Source organism: Paramisgurnus dabryanus, chromosome 6 (assembly GCF_030506205.2).
Source record: "Paramisgurnus dabryanus chromosome 6, PD_genome_1.1, whole genome shotgun sequence".
NCBI classification, from domain to species: Eukaryota; Metazoa; Chordata; class Actinopteri; order Cypriniformes; family Cobitidae; genus Paramisgurnus; species Paramisgurnus dabryanus.
Window position 1 is genome coordinate 8,388,530 of NC_133342.1, and position 17,554 is coordinate 8,406,083.

The 17,554-nt window shown below is 35.4% G+C and overlaps 1 protein-coding gene across 1 annotated transcript in view; it reads right to left on the reverse strand.

The window, feature by feature from the left end:
* Positions 1 to 17,554, reverse strand: part of c8b (complement component 8, beta polypeptide) — a 44,787-nt gene that overhangs the window by 1,349 nt on the left and 25,884 nt on the right. The window contains 9 exon segments of the mRNA XM_065262288.2: positions 2,970 to 3,133; positions 5,303 to 5,431; positions 5,517 to 5,757; positions 5,989 to 6,186; positions 6,300 to 6,432; positions 8,945 to 9,086; positions 9,880 to 10,030; positions 10,128 to 10,221; positions 16,686 to 16,786. Of these exon segments, the coding sequence (XP_065118360.1) occupies positions 2,970 to 3,133; positions 5,303 to 5,431; positions 5,517 to 5,757; positions 5,989 to 6,186; positions 6,300 to 6,432; positions 8,945 to 9,086; positions 9,880 to 10,030; positions 10,128 to 10,221; positions 16,686 to 16,786 (1,353 nt within the window).

Here is a 17,554-nt window from a genome sequence, read left to right on the forward strand (position 1 = left end):
GATATTAGTTTTCTAAATTATACTCTCATTCTGGCGTAATAATCAAGGACTTTGCTGTCGTAACATGGCTGCAGCAGGCGTAGTGATATTAAAAATAATCCCCTGCTATTGAAAGTTACCAAGGGGACTATTTTTGGGCGCTGTGTAATATTGGTACGGCAGCACTTTTAATTTTCTGTCAGTCTTAGTACACAATGTAACTACAGAAGAGTCAAGTTTTAAATAGGAAAAACATCAAAACTCTTATTTTTAGCGTGATGCTAATGGTCTAATCAGATTCAATGGATTATGCTAAGCTATGCTAAAAGTGCTAGCGCCAGACTTGGATATGAGCTGAATGGATTCCAAAATGGTAAGAATCAAATGTTTAACTTAAGGGGAGCTGGAAAATTTATCTCTTTAGCAATTGTCAGTCTATTCCTTACCCAAGACTATGGTATGATCATAAGTTGGATTAACTTGACTTTATGACTTCATTTACGACTAAAACTTTCCTTTTTCAATTTGCAGGGATAGTTCACCCCAAAATGAATCATTTACTCAGCCTTATGTCGTTCTGAACCTGTAAGAGTTTTTTTTTCTTTTGATGAACACAAAAGAATGATATTTTGATAAATGATGGTAAGCACACGGCTGATTGTAACCATTGATTTCCATCGTATTTGTACTATAAAAGTCAATGGTTACAATCCGCTGTGTGCTTACCATCATTTATCAACATCTTCTTTTGTGTTCATCAGTAAAAAATAATTTGAATTTTGGGGTGAACTATTCCTTTAAATGATCTCACTTTAAGTGAATAATTTTACTTGAAAATGTTTAAATATTTTAGGTTTTACCAATTGAAGTAGTTATTAAAGTTTTTCACCTTAAAATTTTCACATACTGTAAAGTGAACATAAAACTTAATTTTTATGTGTTGTAAATTGAAGTACGTTTTTTAAGAAGGGACAGCTTTCACTTTTTCAGTCTAGTGCACAAGAGGTATCAATACTTTAAATATTTAGTATTTGAATCTTTCAGTTTACAACACCAATTTCACTGTAAAAAAATTCCGTAGAAATTGCAGCTGGGTTGCCGGTAATTTACCGTAGATTTACATTTATGTTATTTACTGGCAAGAGTTTGTTCAAAGTTAAATGAACATTAAACATTTACAAGTCTTTGTCTTTACAGAGTAAAACTAAAAAAAAACAGCATCAAGCAAAACATTCTGGGAAACAAAATCTAAAGCAAAAAACAGAAAAAGGTTGATGATGATTTCTGGTTCCCAGAATGCTATGCATGAGGCTGTAATTTTATAGTTTTATTCTGTAAAGATAAAGACTTGTTAATATTTAAAATTTATTTAACTTTGAACAAACTCTTGCCAGTAAATAACATAAATGTAAATCGACGGTAAATTACCGGCAACCCAGCTATGCGGGTGCTGCTGGGGTGCACTTGTTGATATAATGCAGCCTGATCTCACGAGAAGTAATTTGTATTTCATGAGCTGGCCAATTTGTATGAATTTGTGCAAAGTCAATCGTACAAAATCATACGATTAACCTAAAAAAATATGAAACCTGACCCTAATCCCAATGTCACAGGGGCAAAAGCAAAACGTATGAATTAATATGAATACCCCAGCTTGTAAAATACATACAAATTGTCACAGAGTCAAAAGCAAATCAAACGAATTTAAACGAATTGGCCACCTTGTAAAATACAAAACCCCACCTCAACATTGACCCCAATGTCACAAGGGCAAAAGCAAATCATACAAATTAGCCACTTCGTGAAATTCAAATTCGCCACCTCTTAAAATATATTTATTTATTTATTCATTTTAAGAGCCATTTCCATGTAAGGTTCAAATGCATTTCTAATTTCACATGGTGCCTGTTATTCATCATATTAATGGGCCACCTATTACATAGCCAATCAGAAAGTAGAAACATTGGGTCTCATTCACTAATAATTGCGTACGTTTTTCGTATTTATACACACACTTGAACTTCTCACGTTAGTGAATTTGGAGGTATGGTAATTTGCATAAAACACGCCATATATGGGCTTTCTGCAGCGCTGGTCCACAGAAAATTTTAGCGCAGTTTGTCATAGAAGCAAAAGAACTTGAAAAAAAAATCCATGATCGTATTTATTATCGTAAGTTCTGTTTTGCTTCGCATTTTTTATTTGGGAGGTTTTGCTGTCGCTGGAGAAGCCAGTGCCGTCCACTGGCCAGAGTAACATTAAAGCAGAATTGGATGCATTAACAAATATGACATTTAATTAATAAAACAGACAGGAGATCAAGATTGACGTTTGGACTTCTCATTACATTTACATGACGTTTACATTAGGCACTAAGCAGATGCTTTCATATAGAGATTTAATAAGTGAGGAAGGAAAGCGTGAAGATTTGTCATTACACATCTTCTTTATATGTGTCCAAAAAATAAGTAGGCTATAATAATATATAATATAATGTATATAATAATAATAATATAGATTATGTTTAAAAATAAATAATACAGAAAATATTATAATATAAAATATAATAATGTACATTTTATATATCAACATTATTATAAACATTAAATTATAGCTTAGTATTTGATTATTGCATACAAGTGGTTTTAGGTTTTCTTGAATTTTTGCATACATTTAGAAGACATTTTGATTATAATCAAAGTAAAATCAAAATTGCGATAATACTTTATATTATATATTCTAAATATTTAATCATTTCCCTATTTTCCCGTGTTATATTTTTCTTGCTGTTTCCTGCTTTAAAGCAAAAGCATTGTAGATAAATAAATAAAGGGCTATCCTGTCCAAAGAAACATGACTTTACTTGACTTGGATCAATCCTCACGGATTACTCTGAGCTTTAACCACACATAACTAACCCACAGTCAGCAGGATACAGTTTCAATAAACATTCAAATGAATCATTTTATGAATAATCATAATAAGTTTACCTTCCGATTGATAAAATCAGGACTGTAGAAGACAGCGTCGCCCCACAGCTGCATGTCGCCTGGTGTTGGCAGTTGTTTGGCAGCCAGACGTGAGACTGACTCACTGTCCCCTCCTCTCACCACAATTATAACGTCTTCCACCATTTTACTGGTTTTAGTGCCATCTAAAACACCACAGCGAGAAGCAGTTTATCAAACCAAAAAAAAAAAAAAAATGTACATGTGTACATTAAGAGTAAACCAAGAACTTTTGCTGGTTACATGTTAAAATCTTCTACTGTAGAAAATCCCAAACATATTGTAAGGGCTTTGTTCTTTCATTTTATTCCATGCCTCACAATGCCATGCATATTTCTATTTTTATGTTTTCTTAGTGCCACAAGTCAACATATGAATGAAATATTCCCATTGTCCTTGGTCTAGCTTGGTAGGTGAGGTTTATGCCAGGCAATGCCATGAAATGCAATGCCATGCCATTCCGTGCCACACAATGCCATGCAATATTTCTATTTTTATGTTTTCTTACTGCCACAAGTCAACATATGAATGAAATATTCCCATTGTCCTTGGTCTAGCTTGGTAGGTGAGGTTTATGCCAGGCCATGCCATGTATTGCAATGCAATGCCATGCCATGCAATGCAATGCAATGCCATGCCATGCCATGCCATGCAATGCCATGCCATGCCATGCCATGCCATGCCATGCCATGCCATGCGGTGCCACACAATGCCATACAATATTTCTATTTTTATGTTTTCTTAGTGCCACAAGTCAACATATGAATGAAATATTCCCATTGTCCTTGGTCTAGCTTGGTAGGTGAGGTTTATGCCAGGCCATGCCATGCCATGAAATGCAATGCAATGCAATGAAATGCCAGGCCATGCCATGAAATGCCATGCCATGCCATTCCGTGCCACACAATGCCATGCAATATTTCTATTTTTATGTTTTCTTAGTGCCACAAGTCAACATATGAATGAAGTATTCCCATTGTCCTTGGTCTAGCTTGGTAGGTGAGGTTTATGCCAGGCCATGCCATGAAATGCAATGCCATGCCATTCCATGCCACACAATGCCATGTAATATTTCTATTTTTATGTTTTCTTACTGCCACAAGTCAACATATGAATGAAATATTCCCATTGTCCTTGGTCTAGCTTGGTAGGTGAGGTTTATGCCAGGCCATGCCATGAAATGCAATGCAATGCAATGCAATGCCATGCAATGCCATGCCATGCCATTCCGTGCCACACAATGCCATGCAATATTTCTATTTTTATGTTTTTTTTAGTGCCACAAGTCAACAATGAAATATTTATAAGTATTACATGGCACTCCAGAAGGCTTGATTCTGACTGGCCAGTCATGTCATTCCAAAACGAACAACGGCAACACAATCGAATACTGTAGGAATTTGACTTTGATTGTCTTGTGTATAAATTCCCCCATGTTTCACATTGTCCTTGGTCTAGCTTGGTAGGTGAGGTTTATGCCACGCCATGCCATGCCATGAAATGCAATGCAATAAATTGCCATGCCAGGCCATGCCATGAAATGCAATGCAATGCAATGCCATGCCATGCCATGCCATGCCATGCCATTCCGTGCCACACAATGCCATGCAATATTTCTATTTTTATGTTTTCTTAGTGCCACAAGTCAACATATGAATGAAATATTCCCATTGTCCTTGGTCTAGCTTGGTAGGTGAGGTTTATGCCAGGCCATGCCATGAAATGCAATGCCATGCCATTCCGTGCCACACAATGCCATGCAATATTTCTATTTTTATGTTTTCTTACTGCCACAAGTCAACATATGAATGAAATATTCCCATTGTCCTTGGTCTAGCTTGGTAGGTGAAGTTTATGCCAGGCCATGCCATGCCATGTATTGCAATGCAATGCCATGCCATGCAATGCAATGCAATGCAATGCCATGCCATGCCGTGCCGTGCCATGCCATGCCGTGCCACACAATGCCATACAATATTTCTATTTTTATGTTTTCTTAGTGCCACAAGTCAACAATGAAATATTTATAAGTATTACATGGCACTCCAGAAGGCTTGATTCTGACTGGCCAGTCATGTCATTCCAAAACGAACAACGGCGACACAATCTAATACTGCGGGAATTTAACCATATTGACCAATTCGTATGAATTTGTATGATCTCATTGGGGCTTAATCATTGCTTCTTTGAGTAAACATCCATTTTTGTATAATTTACATCATTGGCCACCTTCAGTAAATTCCTTCAGGGAAATTCACGCAATACACAAATTTACAGAAAACATTTGAACATGTTAAAGTGTGATTTTGGCTTACCTCCAAACTCTTTCAGTAGGCCACTACAGCCACCAGCTGAGACTCCTCCACTCACATAAATTCCCTTAATGTTTGCACCAAGTCTTAAACCAACATCCACACAGGTTTTGGCATCATCGAGCGTGTAGCCTTTAAATCAAGACAACACCAATTATTAGTAGAAACTTAAACAATTTATTTTGATAAGCCTTCTTATTTGAACTTCTAAATGTACCAGCTTTTTCAAGTTTTTCACTATTGAAGACGAGGGTATAGTCAAAGTCTCCACCGAGCGTTGCCTCTTTAACAAAATGTGTCCCGTAGTCATTGTAGAGCTGTCGGTATTCTCCGTATGTGTATTCCAGGGGAAGGGCATTGAGACGGGACAGAAACTCTGGGTGTAACATCAAGTTTGAGGGCTTCAGCGCATAACGTGCCATCACAAGCTCAGAGTGTGCATGGATGAATTTCTTATTCTGATGAGAATACAGAAAATTAAATAATGGATGACTTGTATACAAAAATGTAGGTCGATATTATTTCAATGTTTCTTTGGTTTATATTCTTAATAACTTTGCTAAACATCTCATCTGTCGCAGGGCCTGGAAAAAAAATTATGATCCAAAACAACTTAAATGTAAAAAAGTAGGCTATGTTCACCCCTTTATTTTGATCTTTATAAATCAGAATTAAGTTGCACATCTTACCGTTCCAGAAAAAGTGCGCATCTTCTTGACTGATTTCTTGTACCTGTGGTCATTATACTTAAAACTGAATTCAAATACAGCAGGAATGGCTATTCCAATAGAGACACTGGTCTTCGACAGAGTCATTTTGGTTTCACTCATGGAGTACTCAGTGAATGAATCAAATGCCTCCATCTTAAAATCAAATGAGCCTTTTGTCTGTGAACAACAAAATACAAAATACTGTAATCCACGTCTACTGTAACACTAAAGACATACTTTTAAATCGTGCAACTAGTTTTGCAGTAATGTGATTCAGAAAGTAAACCTGCCTCTGTTGTGTACTGTTGGAGATTATATGGCTTCCTGAAGCGGATATCTTGGATAAAATGAGGCAAACATCCACCAGCATAATAGCGGTTATCAAGCACCACTGCTTCTAGTTTACCGTTCATGATGTTGATTCTAGAAATGAAGAAGAGATGATCTCTGCTTTATGTGTTTGATTTATACATGACAAAAATAAAGACCTTGCAGAACTACATTATGAATTCTTGAATAGTTGTTAGTTGTAATGGGGGAAGATCACTAAAGATCAATGCTGCCATAAAAAATCATAAAAGTAACTGTAATCTGATCATAAAAGATAATCTGATTCCAGAAAATGTTCTTCTTTAAATATATAAACACACAATATATTAAATGTATATATACTAGGGATGCACCGAATCCAGATTTTTTGGGTTCGGCCGAATACCGAATCCACTGTTTAAGATTCGGTCGAATCTGAAACCGAATACCGAATCCTACTTGCATCCTTATTCCATTAACACAGTAAAACACATTAATGAAGTAAACAACGTCCACAGCAGTGTATTTTTCATTTTATTTGATTTTAACTGTAAAAAAAAGGATAGGCAACATTATGCCAGGATGACAAGTGGGAAAAACTATTTTGACAATTACCATAAGCCTATGCATAATGAAAGCGATGCGGTGGAATGCGCTAGTTTTTTCCAGGTGCATCCAGGAAATGTGAACTGCCTCTAAGGCTCACCGAAAAAAAAATTCTTATCTCCACATCAGCACCCGATTTGTGTAATAAACGGCCACGTGACGTCGACCAGCGTAGCGCAAGCCTAGGGTTGGGTGGAAAAAAAATCCCAACCCCATCAAAAAGATTTGGTGCATCCCTAATATATACATATATCCTTTATATCACCTCTCAAATATGGGAAGGTTTCTTAAAAAATAAAAAAAACTCCGACAATTGCATGTTTGTAAAGGACTTTTGTTGATCATCAATGATCAAAACATACAGAGTTTTTACTGTATTTGGATCAGTGGATGCTTCAGTGTTTTAGAAGTTGGGTAGAAGCGACACCTAGTGGATGCCGTGAATTGCTGTAAAAACTCAATGGTGGGGAAAGAGTTAACAGTAGTTTATTTCTGATAACAAGGGAAATAAATGACAAGTAAATTACCATTCTTTATAGGTATCATATCAAAAGCTGCGTTCAGACCAAGGCTTTGAACCGGTTCACAGAAAGAAAACGAAAACCAGAAACTTGATATTTTGCAAGGAACAGAAACGAAACCAGACACTTTAAAAATATATATGTTCCAGAACAGAATCGTTTATATATAATAGTGGTAACCAGTTAATACCGTAATTTTTTTCGTTCTTTGACAAGATTTCTGTGCATTATGACTCTGTGAAGTTCACTTCCGGTTGTCGTTGACTCATCTGAGAAATAAGAAGCTTGCCACCAGCAAGTAGTCTACTCAAGGCCAAGTCTTTAATGCTCAATCATATAGAGGTTAATATTGTAGGCTACCAAGTATCTCAAGATGTTTGTTTTTTTAATACTAATTAGTAGTGTAACGGATCACAGTTGATCCGTACAGATCACGACCCACGATTCGGCTCGCATGCAAATTAAATAGGGAGAAAGTTGATCATTTGCATGTGTTTCAAAAACACTTAAGTGATTTTAAACAATTTAACCACAAAAAGGCGCTAAAGTGAGCAATTTTCTGTACGCATAGACTCACATGCGATTGAATGTGTCCGGTCCGACTCCAATCAAACGTGATTATCCCTATGCCCTTCAAAGATCAGAACTCTTGATGTGTAAACTTGAGAGAGAGTTGCACTACTGTGTCTCATACTGTAGTCCATTAAAATACATTTGGCGAATAAAGCACTGAAAAACAACGTAATTTTCACTTTATGTGGAGCGGCTGTTTATGCTGCATCATCTTCCCGAAGTGCCGTTTGGATTTGTCCTCCATCTGTGTGTGTGCGCATGTTTAAGTGCACTCAAAAGTGCATACACAGAGAGACGCGTTTCAAAAAGCAAGCAAACAATCTTTCTGTTCTTGACAGGACACATACAAACAAAATGATCTCGATTGACCACAGTATTCTTTTTCTAATAAAAACATTTGTTTGTGTCTTATATATCATTTATAGATTAGAGGCAGAAACCAGGTTCGTGCTTATCTTAAAGAGATAGTAATCTCTATTAACATATGTAGACTAATAATTTAAGTTTAATTTCCTAATACCAATTGGGAAAAAATCTGGTTCAAAGCCCTGGTCCAAAGCTTTATTTCATTTTCACACTAATCCTACCCTTAAACCTAACCCTAAACCCAGCATCTGGCCATAGCAGTATCTACTCTAGTCAGAACCGCTTTTGGCCGGAAGGGATACAGCAAACGCCAAAATCCAGCAAGATGTTGGTTTTAAGGTTAGGTTTGGGGGTAGGATTAGGATGAAAGCAGCATTTTTGGCTAGATGGGATACAGCTACCTAAATGAAAACAGTGCTCATCCGACAAGATCTCACAAAATTTTGGGTGTAGATCCAGAGGTGATGGCACAAATATAAAGTGGATGCATGCAACACTGATGCGTAAGATCGAAATATGAACTGTAATTTAAAAGTGCACAGTATAAAATCTGATCAAACCCTCTGGCAAGGTTCTCGATTCCATAGTATTCCTCAGTGGGTTCACTACAGGCTTTGTAGACTTTATGACAGCCCTGTTCATCAGAGCCGTCACCACAGTCATCATCACCATTACAGCGAAGAGCCTCAAACACACAGCGTCCTGTTACAAGACATACAAATCATTCAAACCTACGACCTTTCTTCAACTATTACAGCCTCATTTACTTTCATCCTGGTACTTTTCTGTGACATGTGGTATGTTAAAGACACCTTGCATAGTTGAAAATAATCTTACAAAAGATCGATGACACTTACATTATACTCTACTGTCAGCCTGATCTCACGAGACTTCGTACATATTTTACGAGTTGGCTAAGTTGTATAATAATAATAAGTTTTATTTATATAGCGCCTTTCCAGAGCTCAAGGACGCTTAAATTGAATTGCATGAATTCGTACAAAGTTATTCAGGCAAAAACTAACAATTATCATAAAAAAAACTTGGGCTGTCAAAAGATTAATTGCGATTAATCGCATACAAAATAAAATATGTTTACATAATATACGTATATATGTGTGTGTAATTATTATGTTTATATAAATACACATATACATTGCATATGTTAACAAAGCTATAATATATATATTTGCAAAAACAAACTTTTAATTTGTATGCGATTAATCGCGATTAATCTTCTGACAACCCTAAAAAAATAAAACATAAACCCCAACCCCAACGTCGCAGGGGTCAATGAAAATTGTAAAAAAGTACAAATGTGGTCGTACAAATTAATACGAATTAGCCAACTTGTAAAATACGTATAAATTGCCATGAGATAGCGCTGGTACCGTATACAGTACGTATTGTCTAAGGACGTTTTCTATTTGTATCCTTTATATAAGAACATTGATTTTAATTTCGATGTTTGGTGAAGTGGTGGTTGTTTGGTGACCTGTTGTTGTACAACGGAAACCCTGGCATGGAGGAGCAGGTTTCTGACAGGAGTATCGTGCTGGAGGAGTGCAGGGCTCCTCCTCTCGGCCGTGATCATGACAATGCTCTCCTCCAAACTCAGACGGCTGTGTCAATGTGGCATATCGATACTAAGAATAAAGAGAATTATTCAATTGCACAAAGGTCACTATTTAAATACAAGTCATGCGACACTGAGAATGTTAGCACTGTTTGTACAGTACTCACTCTTTGTTTCAGGCAGGGGTCACAGCGTGTCCATGAAGACCATTCAGACAGTGAACAATCCACAGGTTCTCCTGAACTATAAACTATAACAGCACTGGTAAAGGAAGATTTATGCTTTTTTTTTAAATAAATCAATGAGAGGAAAATGCAACATAGAGTAAAAAACACAAGCACATTTCTAAGGTCATCTATACACTGTAAAAAAAAACATTTTTATCAGTCTTCTGAGAAGGCAAAAATATGCGTCATGTTTATGGCTCGTCCTGTCAAAATATGTGTTTGGTGTGTCATGGGAACCTACAAGGGGAAAATAAGTATTTGACACATCGGCATTTTTATCAGTAAGGAGATTTCTACAGTTGGGCTATTGACATAAAATTTCCACCAGATGTAACATCAAGCCAAATATTGAATTCATAGAAATAAATCAGAACATTTAAATATACAAGTTCAGTCATAATAAATATATTTTCCAAAACTTTCCAATACAAATACTTATTTTCCCCACTGTATGTGCATCATGTCAAAATACGTGCCTGCTGCATCAAGCCAAATATTGAATTCATAGAAATAAATCAGAACATTTAAGTATACAAGTTGAGTCATAATAAATATATTTTCCAATACTTTCCAATACAAATACTAATTTTCCCCACTGTATGTACATAATGTCAAAATACGTGCCTGCTGCATACGTGTCGAAAGGGTTTATGATAAAAGAGATGCAAGCAAACGAAGCGTCTGCAGCAGACACCTATTTTGTCATGACAAGCAGCACATAGGTTCACATGATGCACGAAACACATATTTTGATATGACGAGCCACACACATGACAATGTTTGACGAGTTTCTCATTTGTGCCTCCTCTGAAAAAAATAAACATGAATTTCATGTTACAAATGAAGTTTAACAATTAAATGTCAATTTAATAACAGGTCAAAACATAAAGTAGTAAGTTGAGTTGACTTGCAAAACCTAGTTTTTTTAACTTGCTGTATTTTTTACAGCGAGGTATGCAGAACAACTGTTATTGATTTAGGACACCATTTACAGCGTATCTTCCAATAAAAAAAGAAAATGATAAATACATTTTTTATTATATTTTCTTTGATTAAATACAGAGTAAATATTTGACTCAAATATGTTTGTTAGTTTTTATTAACACTAAAGTATATACTGTAAGAAGTGAAAAGAAAAATTATGTACATTTTTTCAACTTATAATTTTCACCTAAAGTAAAACCAAAGTGACATTTTAAGTTGAAAAAAAAATTTTTTTTAGGTGTTACCAATTTAAATAATCTTTCAACTTTTTACTGTGCAAGAGATCTACTGTACAGTCAATGAGCCAAAAATCAACAAACATTTACAGACTATGCAGGTCTTTATACAGGTACAGCACTGGTAAATTAACCATATAGTTAACCATTTTAAAGATCGCAAAGATTAACATTAACATTGCACTATAGAAATAAAATATAACCATACCATATTATGGCAAGACAAAGTGTTGCTTTGCTGTACGCTGAGTTTGCTGTCAGAAAGCAAATCATTGTAAAAAGACACCTGAACAGACTTCAGTACGGAGCGCAGTGACGGACCACAAACCCTAAACCTTCCCATGAGACCCCTCCTCTCATTTAAACAAACACTGCACAGGACAACACTAAACCAAATCACATGATATCACCTAAAACATTCAACAAAGTCCTGTAGTAGTGAGGGCATCCTGGATAAAGTTGCAAAACACTGAATGACCAGGGCATGATGCTTTTCCATTAAAAGTCTTTTTTGTGTAATGGCTACATATGAAAAATTTCAATGTAATGTGTTTTGTATGACATCTCAAATGGAAGTACAAATGTAAAAACCTCAAAGCATTTGTTTTTTTCTGGGATTTGTTATTTGAAGTCTTCATTTCTGGTAAATGAGTTGCATCACCTAAAACTCAACAGAGAGAATCAATAGACAAATGTTTGTTTGTTTGAACTGCATTTAAAGTAACCATTGGACTTTCAACTGAACACTACAGAAGTCTTATTTAACTTTTGTGGCTTTTTAATTCGATTAAAATTCCTCTAATACTCATATTATCTTTTCATTTAATTTACTTTAACATACATTATATATTAGTCTTATTATTAAACTAGTTCACTGCCTATTTTTCCAAATAAAGAAAATTGAGAAGTGGTTATTTACTTAAACGGCAAAATTAATAAAGTTCAAGTTCAATGTAAAAATAAAATAATACAGTAAAATACTGTACAATTGTTCACACAATAAACAGTCGGTCATTATAAATGAAAATACATGAATCTGCTGCTCTCTGCTGGACCTCTGATGATGCTACACCCAGCAGTTGGTTTAAATTAACCCAGAAAACATTTATACTTGGGTTAAAACAACCCAGCATAGGTTAAATTACATCCCAATGGGTTTTGACCCAGTGCTGGGTTGAAAATATCCCAGCATTTTTATTGTATCACAATTGGACACTTAAAAAATATTTATAAGCTTTCTAATCTGTGCAACAGGCAAAAACAAAAAAACAATAATATTTATAGATTTATAATGATGACATATTTGTACAATTGTATGAAATTTTATTTGTGGCAAAATTACATGATGTGGTGTCAGATTACTTTGCATTGAAACACTATTAGCTTAGACAAAAGACAATGTAAACCGCTAAAACAAAATCAAATAATTTCAAAAATGATCAGTGGTGAATCTTACAATAACATGTACAGGTCACATTTCCCTCCAAAATAAGTTATAATACACATAATAAAAATAAAATGTTATTTTGCATTGATCATAACTTTGTAACACAAAATTAAGCACATTTACTATTCTTATTCTAATAACTATAATGCATTCAAATGTTTAAAACATTTTATTATGTTTTGCATTACATTAATGGCAAAGTAAAATAACATAATTTTATTTTTTAAATAAAAAAATTACATATTTTTGCTTGATTTCTATGTGAAATATGGCCAGGACATTTGAGTTTCAAGTGATAGTTCACCCCAAAATTTAATTTCTGTCATGATTTACTGACTCGTGTTGTTATAAACCTGTATACATTTTTTTGTTCTGATGCATATGAAGATATTTTAACCCTGGAGAACCCACGGGGTCAAATTTGTTCAATAGAATAAATGGGTTTTTGGATTTTCCTGGGTTCTTCAGGGTTAAGAAATGTTTGTAATCAAACCGATCAGAAGCCCCTTCCATAGTAGGATAAAATCAATAGGGCCTCTGATCGGTTTGGTTACAAACATGAGATGATGACAACATTTTTATTTTGCGTGAAAAAAAAAACATCAAACCCATCATGCAAACATAAGCAAATATATAATATGACATACAAATGTCAAATTCTTTGCTTTATTTCAGTAAATGAGCTCCTGAAATTGGTTATCGCTCTAAGTCTTTTGGATATCACCGTGATGCCATTATTTCGAAAAAGTTAAATTGAACGCCTCTTGTATAAATCTCAAATATTAACAGACATTATTTGCTTGTTCTTCTGACAAAATGCAAAGTAAAAATTCAGAAAGTCAGTTCAATGGATGACTTATTAACACGGCGCTTCATTTTGCTAACATTTTTTATTAACAAACCATTAATTTGCCAAATTACTGCAATACAACAACAACAGAACTGGATGAATAAAAACAGATTTTGAGAAAACATAAACACACGGTATTTTATCTGATAACCAAATGTTTATGGATGACAATAACTACAGCATTGTTCTTGAATCAGTGTTAGGGAGCATGCACACCAAAAGCGGATGAAAACAACTATGGGCGCTTGCCAGCTTTTTTAAGCTAATCGCTTTGGTTGCTGTGATAGTTCGGTTTTGTTTATCAGTTGTTGAACGATGTGCCGGTTGTTTGTTGGGATATTTGTTCCGCCCCTCCTCCAGTATGATTGGAGTGAAAAGCGACATTAAAGGCGGGGTGCACGATCTCTGAAAGCCAATGTTGACATTTGAAATCACCTAAACAAACACGGCCCTACCCCAATAGAATCTGGACCTTCATTTGATAGACCCGCAACCCAGTCAACAATTGACGATTAGTAGACACACCCCTTACAGCTGATTGGTTACAAGTGTGTTTTGGTGGTTGGCCCGACTCCCTTTTCCAAAGTGTTTTTCAAAAATCGTGCACTCCGCCTTTAACAAGCTGGGCGTGTAAAAGGAGCCGCTGGCATTTTTGAAAAGCGCTGCACTAACATTGTAAACAATTGAAAACATACGTCGACCACAGGTGAAAACGCTTTGGTGTACATGACCCCTTACTGTGGACCATCTATACTTTCATACAGATTGATACAGGAGGCGAATGCACAATGAACAGGTTTGTCATTAATACAAACATCGACCCTGAGAGGGTACGGATATATTCACACACAGTATTGCTGTTATAAACCACACTGAGCTTGCAACAATAAAAAGAGCAAATATCATGTTTCAAAAGCTCAGACGAATACATTTGTCATTGAAAAACATACGTTAGATACGCAGTACTTAGAAGATATAAAGTCATTTTTTTTTTAAACATTGTGTCATTGTATAAAAGCTAAAAAAAAAAACCAAGAGCATCTGTCATCACGTTGCTTTTAACAGATGGCCGATTTAAGAAATGAGTTTATTTTCTCTCTTTGTTTTGATGACAAATACATCAACATACAATTTCTTCATAAAAAAAAAAAGAAAGTAACATGTTTCAACTGAGGTTTTTGGCTTCTTACTGTATTTCAAATGTACAGCTACACAATTAAAGTTTTTCAAGTGAAGCTGCTTTATAAATGAAATTGAATTAAATAAAGTGAAAATAGTGAAATGCATTAAATCTGTCAAGCATTACAAATGTTTTGCAGTTCTCTAAATTAATACTTTCTAATATCCTCACAGTTATATCTCACCGATCTAATTTCCAAAAAGATGACGTATCATTTAAAGGGCCCATATTATGCAAAATCCACTTTTACAAGGTGTTTGGATATACATATGTCGCAGTGTCTGAACATAACAACCCTACAATGAAAAAAATCCACCCACTCCGTTTTTAATCCTCAATAAACCAAAGCAGTCTCATTAGACATGCAATTTTGATTCTGTTGTTAATGTGATGTCACACTGATTAAGCCCCACCCACCGACACTGACTGACTGGTTAATTTTACTCAAAAGCCTTCTAAATGTGTTTGTTATCACGCTGTAGCGCTAATATGGCTAAAGATACCATGATCTCAGACTGTATTCACAAGAATATATCTATTTTAACTGAAAGCGCTCACTGTCTGGTGGTAAGGGAGTGGCGAGCTGTAGCTGATTTGCATTTAAAGGTACAGACACCAAAATAGGGTCATTTTAGAAATGCTATAATAAATGATCTGTGAGGTATTTTGAGCTGAAACTTCACAGACACATTCTAGGTACACCTGAGACTTATATTACATCTTGTAAAAATGGGTATAATGTGTGCCCTTTAAGATGAAAAAAATATTTGAATGGTTGGCAACTACTGGTGGACAGCTAATATTAAAGTCCATTTTGAAATAAAGGTGCACATTATTTTATTAAAAATAGATTTTGCTTCTTCTGTTAGTCATATATGTTGTTATAAAATGCACCTTCAATCACATATTTAAAGTTTGTGAGCTCAGTACACAGCTAGTCTTGATCTCTCAGCAATCTTCTGCATGTCCAGAATGGCTCTTCCTATGCATAAAAATACAAATATAGCTTTCGATGTTATAATACAGGACACATACAGTACAGTTATAACAGATCTTCATGCTTTATACATTGCATCCATTCTGTGCTGTGACATGCTTGTGCAAGGGATTGTGGGATTGACAGAGCATATGGTATAGAATCTGGATACTCAGAAAAAAGGTACAAGAAGGTGAAAGTTGTCACCGGGCGGTACTTTTCAAAAAGTACACTTTTGTACCTAAAATGTGCCTATTGGAACCTCAAAGGTACATATCTGTAACAAAATGGAACATATTTGGACCTTTTTTAAAGGTGCAGTTACAGTCGGAGGCGGTCTTAACATGGGGCCCCCTACCAGCTGTCATATTTATCTGGATATCGCCATTAATTGTGCAATTGTAGAAAAAATTTAAATATGATTGAAGACTGTGGTGTTTATTTTCATAAATCAGTACGTAGCAACAGTGGCCCAGTGATCCTTAAGCTATGTAATGTGGTCTGAGCCCTGGAGTTACCGGGGTATTTTATCACAGCTTAGAATGCAACCAATCAGAATGAAGGACCAGAACTGCCTGTTTTATAATTTATTTTTTATAATGACATTTACGTAGCAACTAAGGCAAATCAGATCACCTAATTGAATCATACCAGAGAATGCCATGAAGTCTTTTGGGCTGTGAAAGATAATCCTCTGAGCAATAAAGTGTAAAGAAAGTCTAACAGCATGAAGTAAATCACTGTACATTGATGTCAGAATGCACAACCAATGGGTCACTGCAGAACCTTAATAAACAATGAAGAGAAGAAACAAAGAAAACCTACCCAGAAGTCATCTGTCTTTAAACATCAGCCTGTGATGAATCTGTCATGTTTGTCTGAGCATCTGGTGGCTGAGCATCAGCGCTGACAGCTTGAGAAGAGACCTGTAAGACAGAGAGAGAATCAAACCACGGATGAAAACTGTCTATCTTTCTGTCTGTCTGGCTCTCCTTTGAGATGTAAGCAGCAATCAGGACACTAGTTTAGTATATTTAGCTCAACGGTGAGTATTATTTTCATGTCATTTTTGACCAGCAGGTTGTGCTGTCACCACATACTGTATGCACCACTATCAATTAGAGGTCTACACAGAAGTCTATATTTTAAATGATCAGCCGGGTCCGGGTCAGGTCTCAATCTATTACTTTGGATCCCTGGTCTATTTAGAGGAATAGTCTACCCTTTTGCCATATTAAACTATGTTATTACCTCAACTTAGATGAATTAATACATATCTATCTTTTTTCAATGCGTGCACTGTACAGCGCGTCGTGAATAGGTTAGCATTTAGCCTAGACCCATTCATTCCTATGGTACCAAACACTTCTGTGTTTTCTTTATTTTAAGACTGTTACATGAGGAGTTATACCAGTAAGTATGGTGCCACAAAATAAAACTTTTTTTGGTACCATAGGAATGAATGGGTCTAGGCTAAATGCTAACACATTCATAACGCGCTGTACAGTGCACGCGTTGAAAAAAGATAGGTATGTATTAATCCGTCTAGGTTGAGTTAGTAACATAGTTTAATATGGCAAAAGAGTAGACTATTCCTTTTACATTGTGGGTAATACACAAGTCGTTTTTTACAATACACATTTTTTACAAAACAGAGTAACGCAAGAAACAAACTTATTTAAATTTCAGTAATT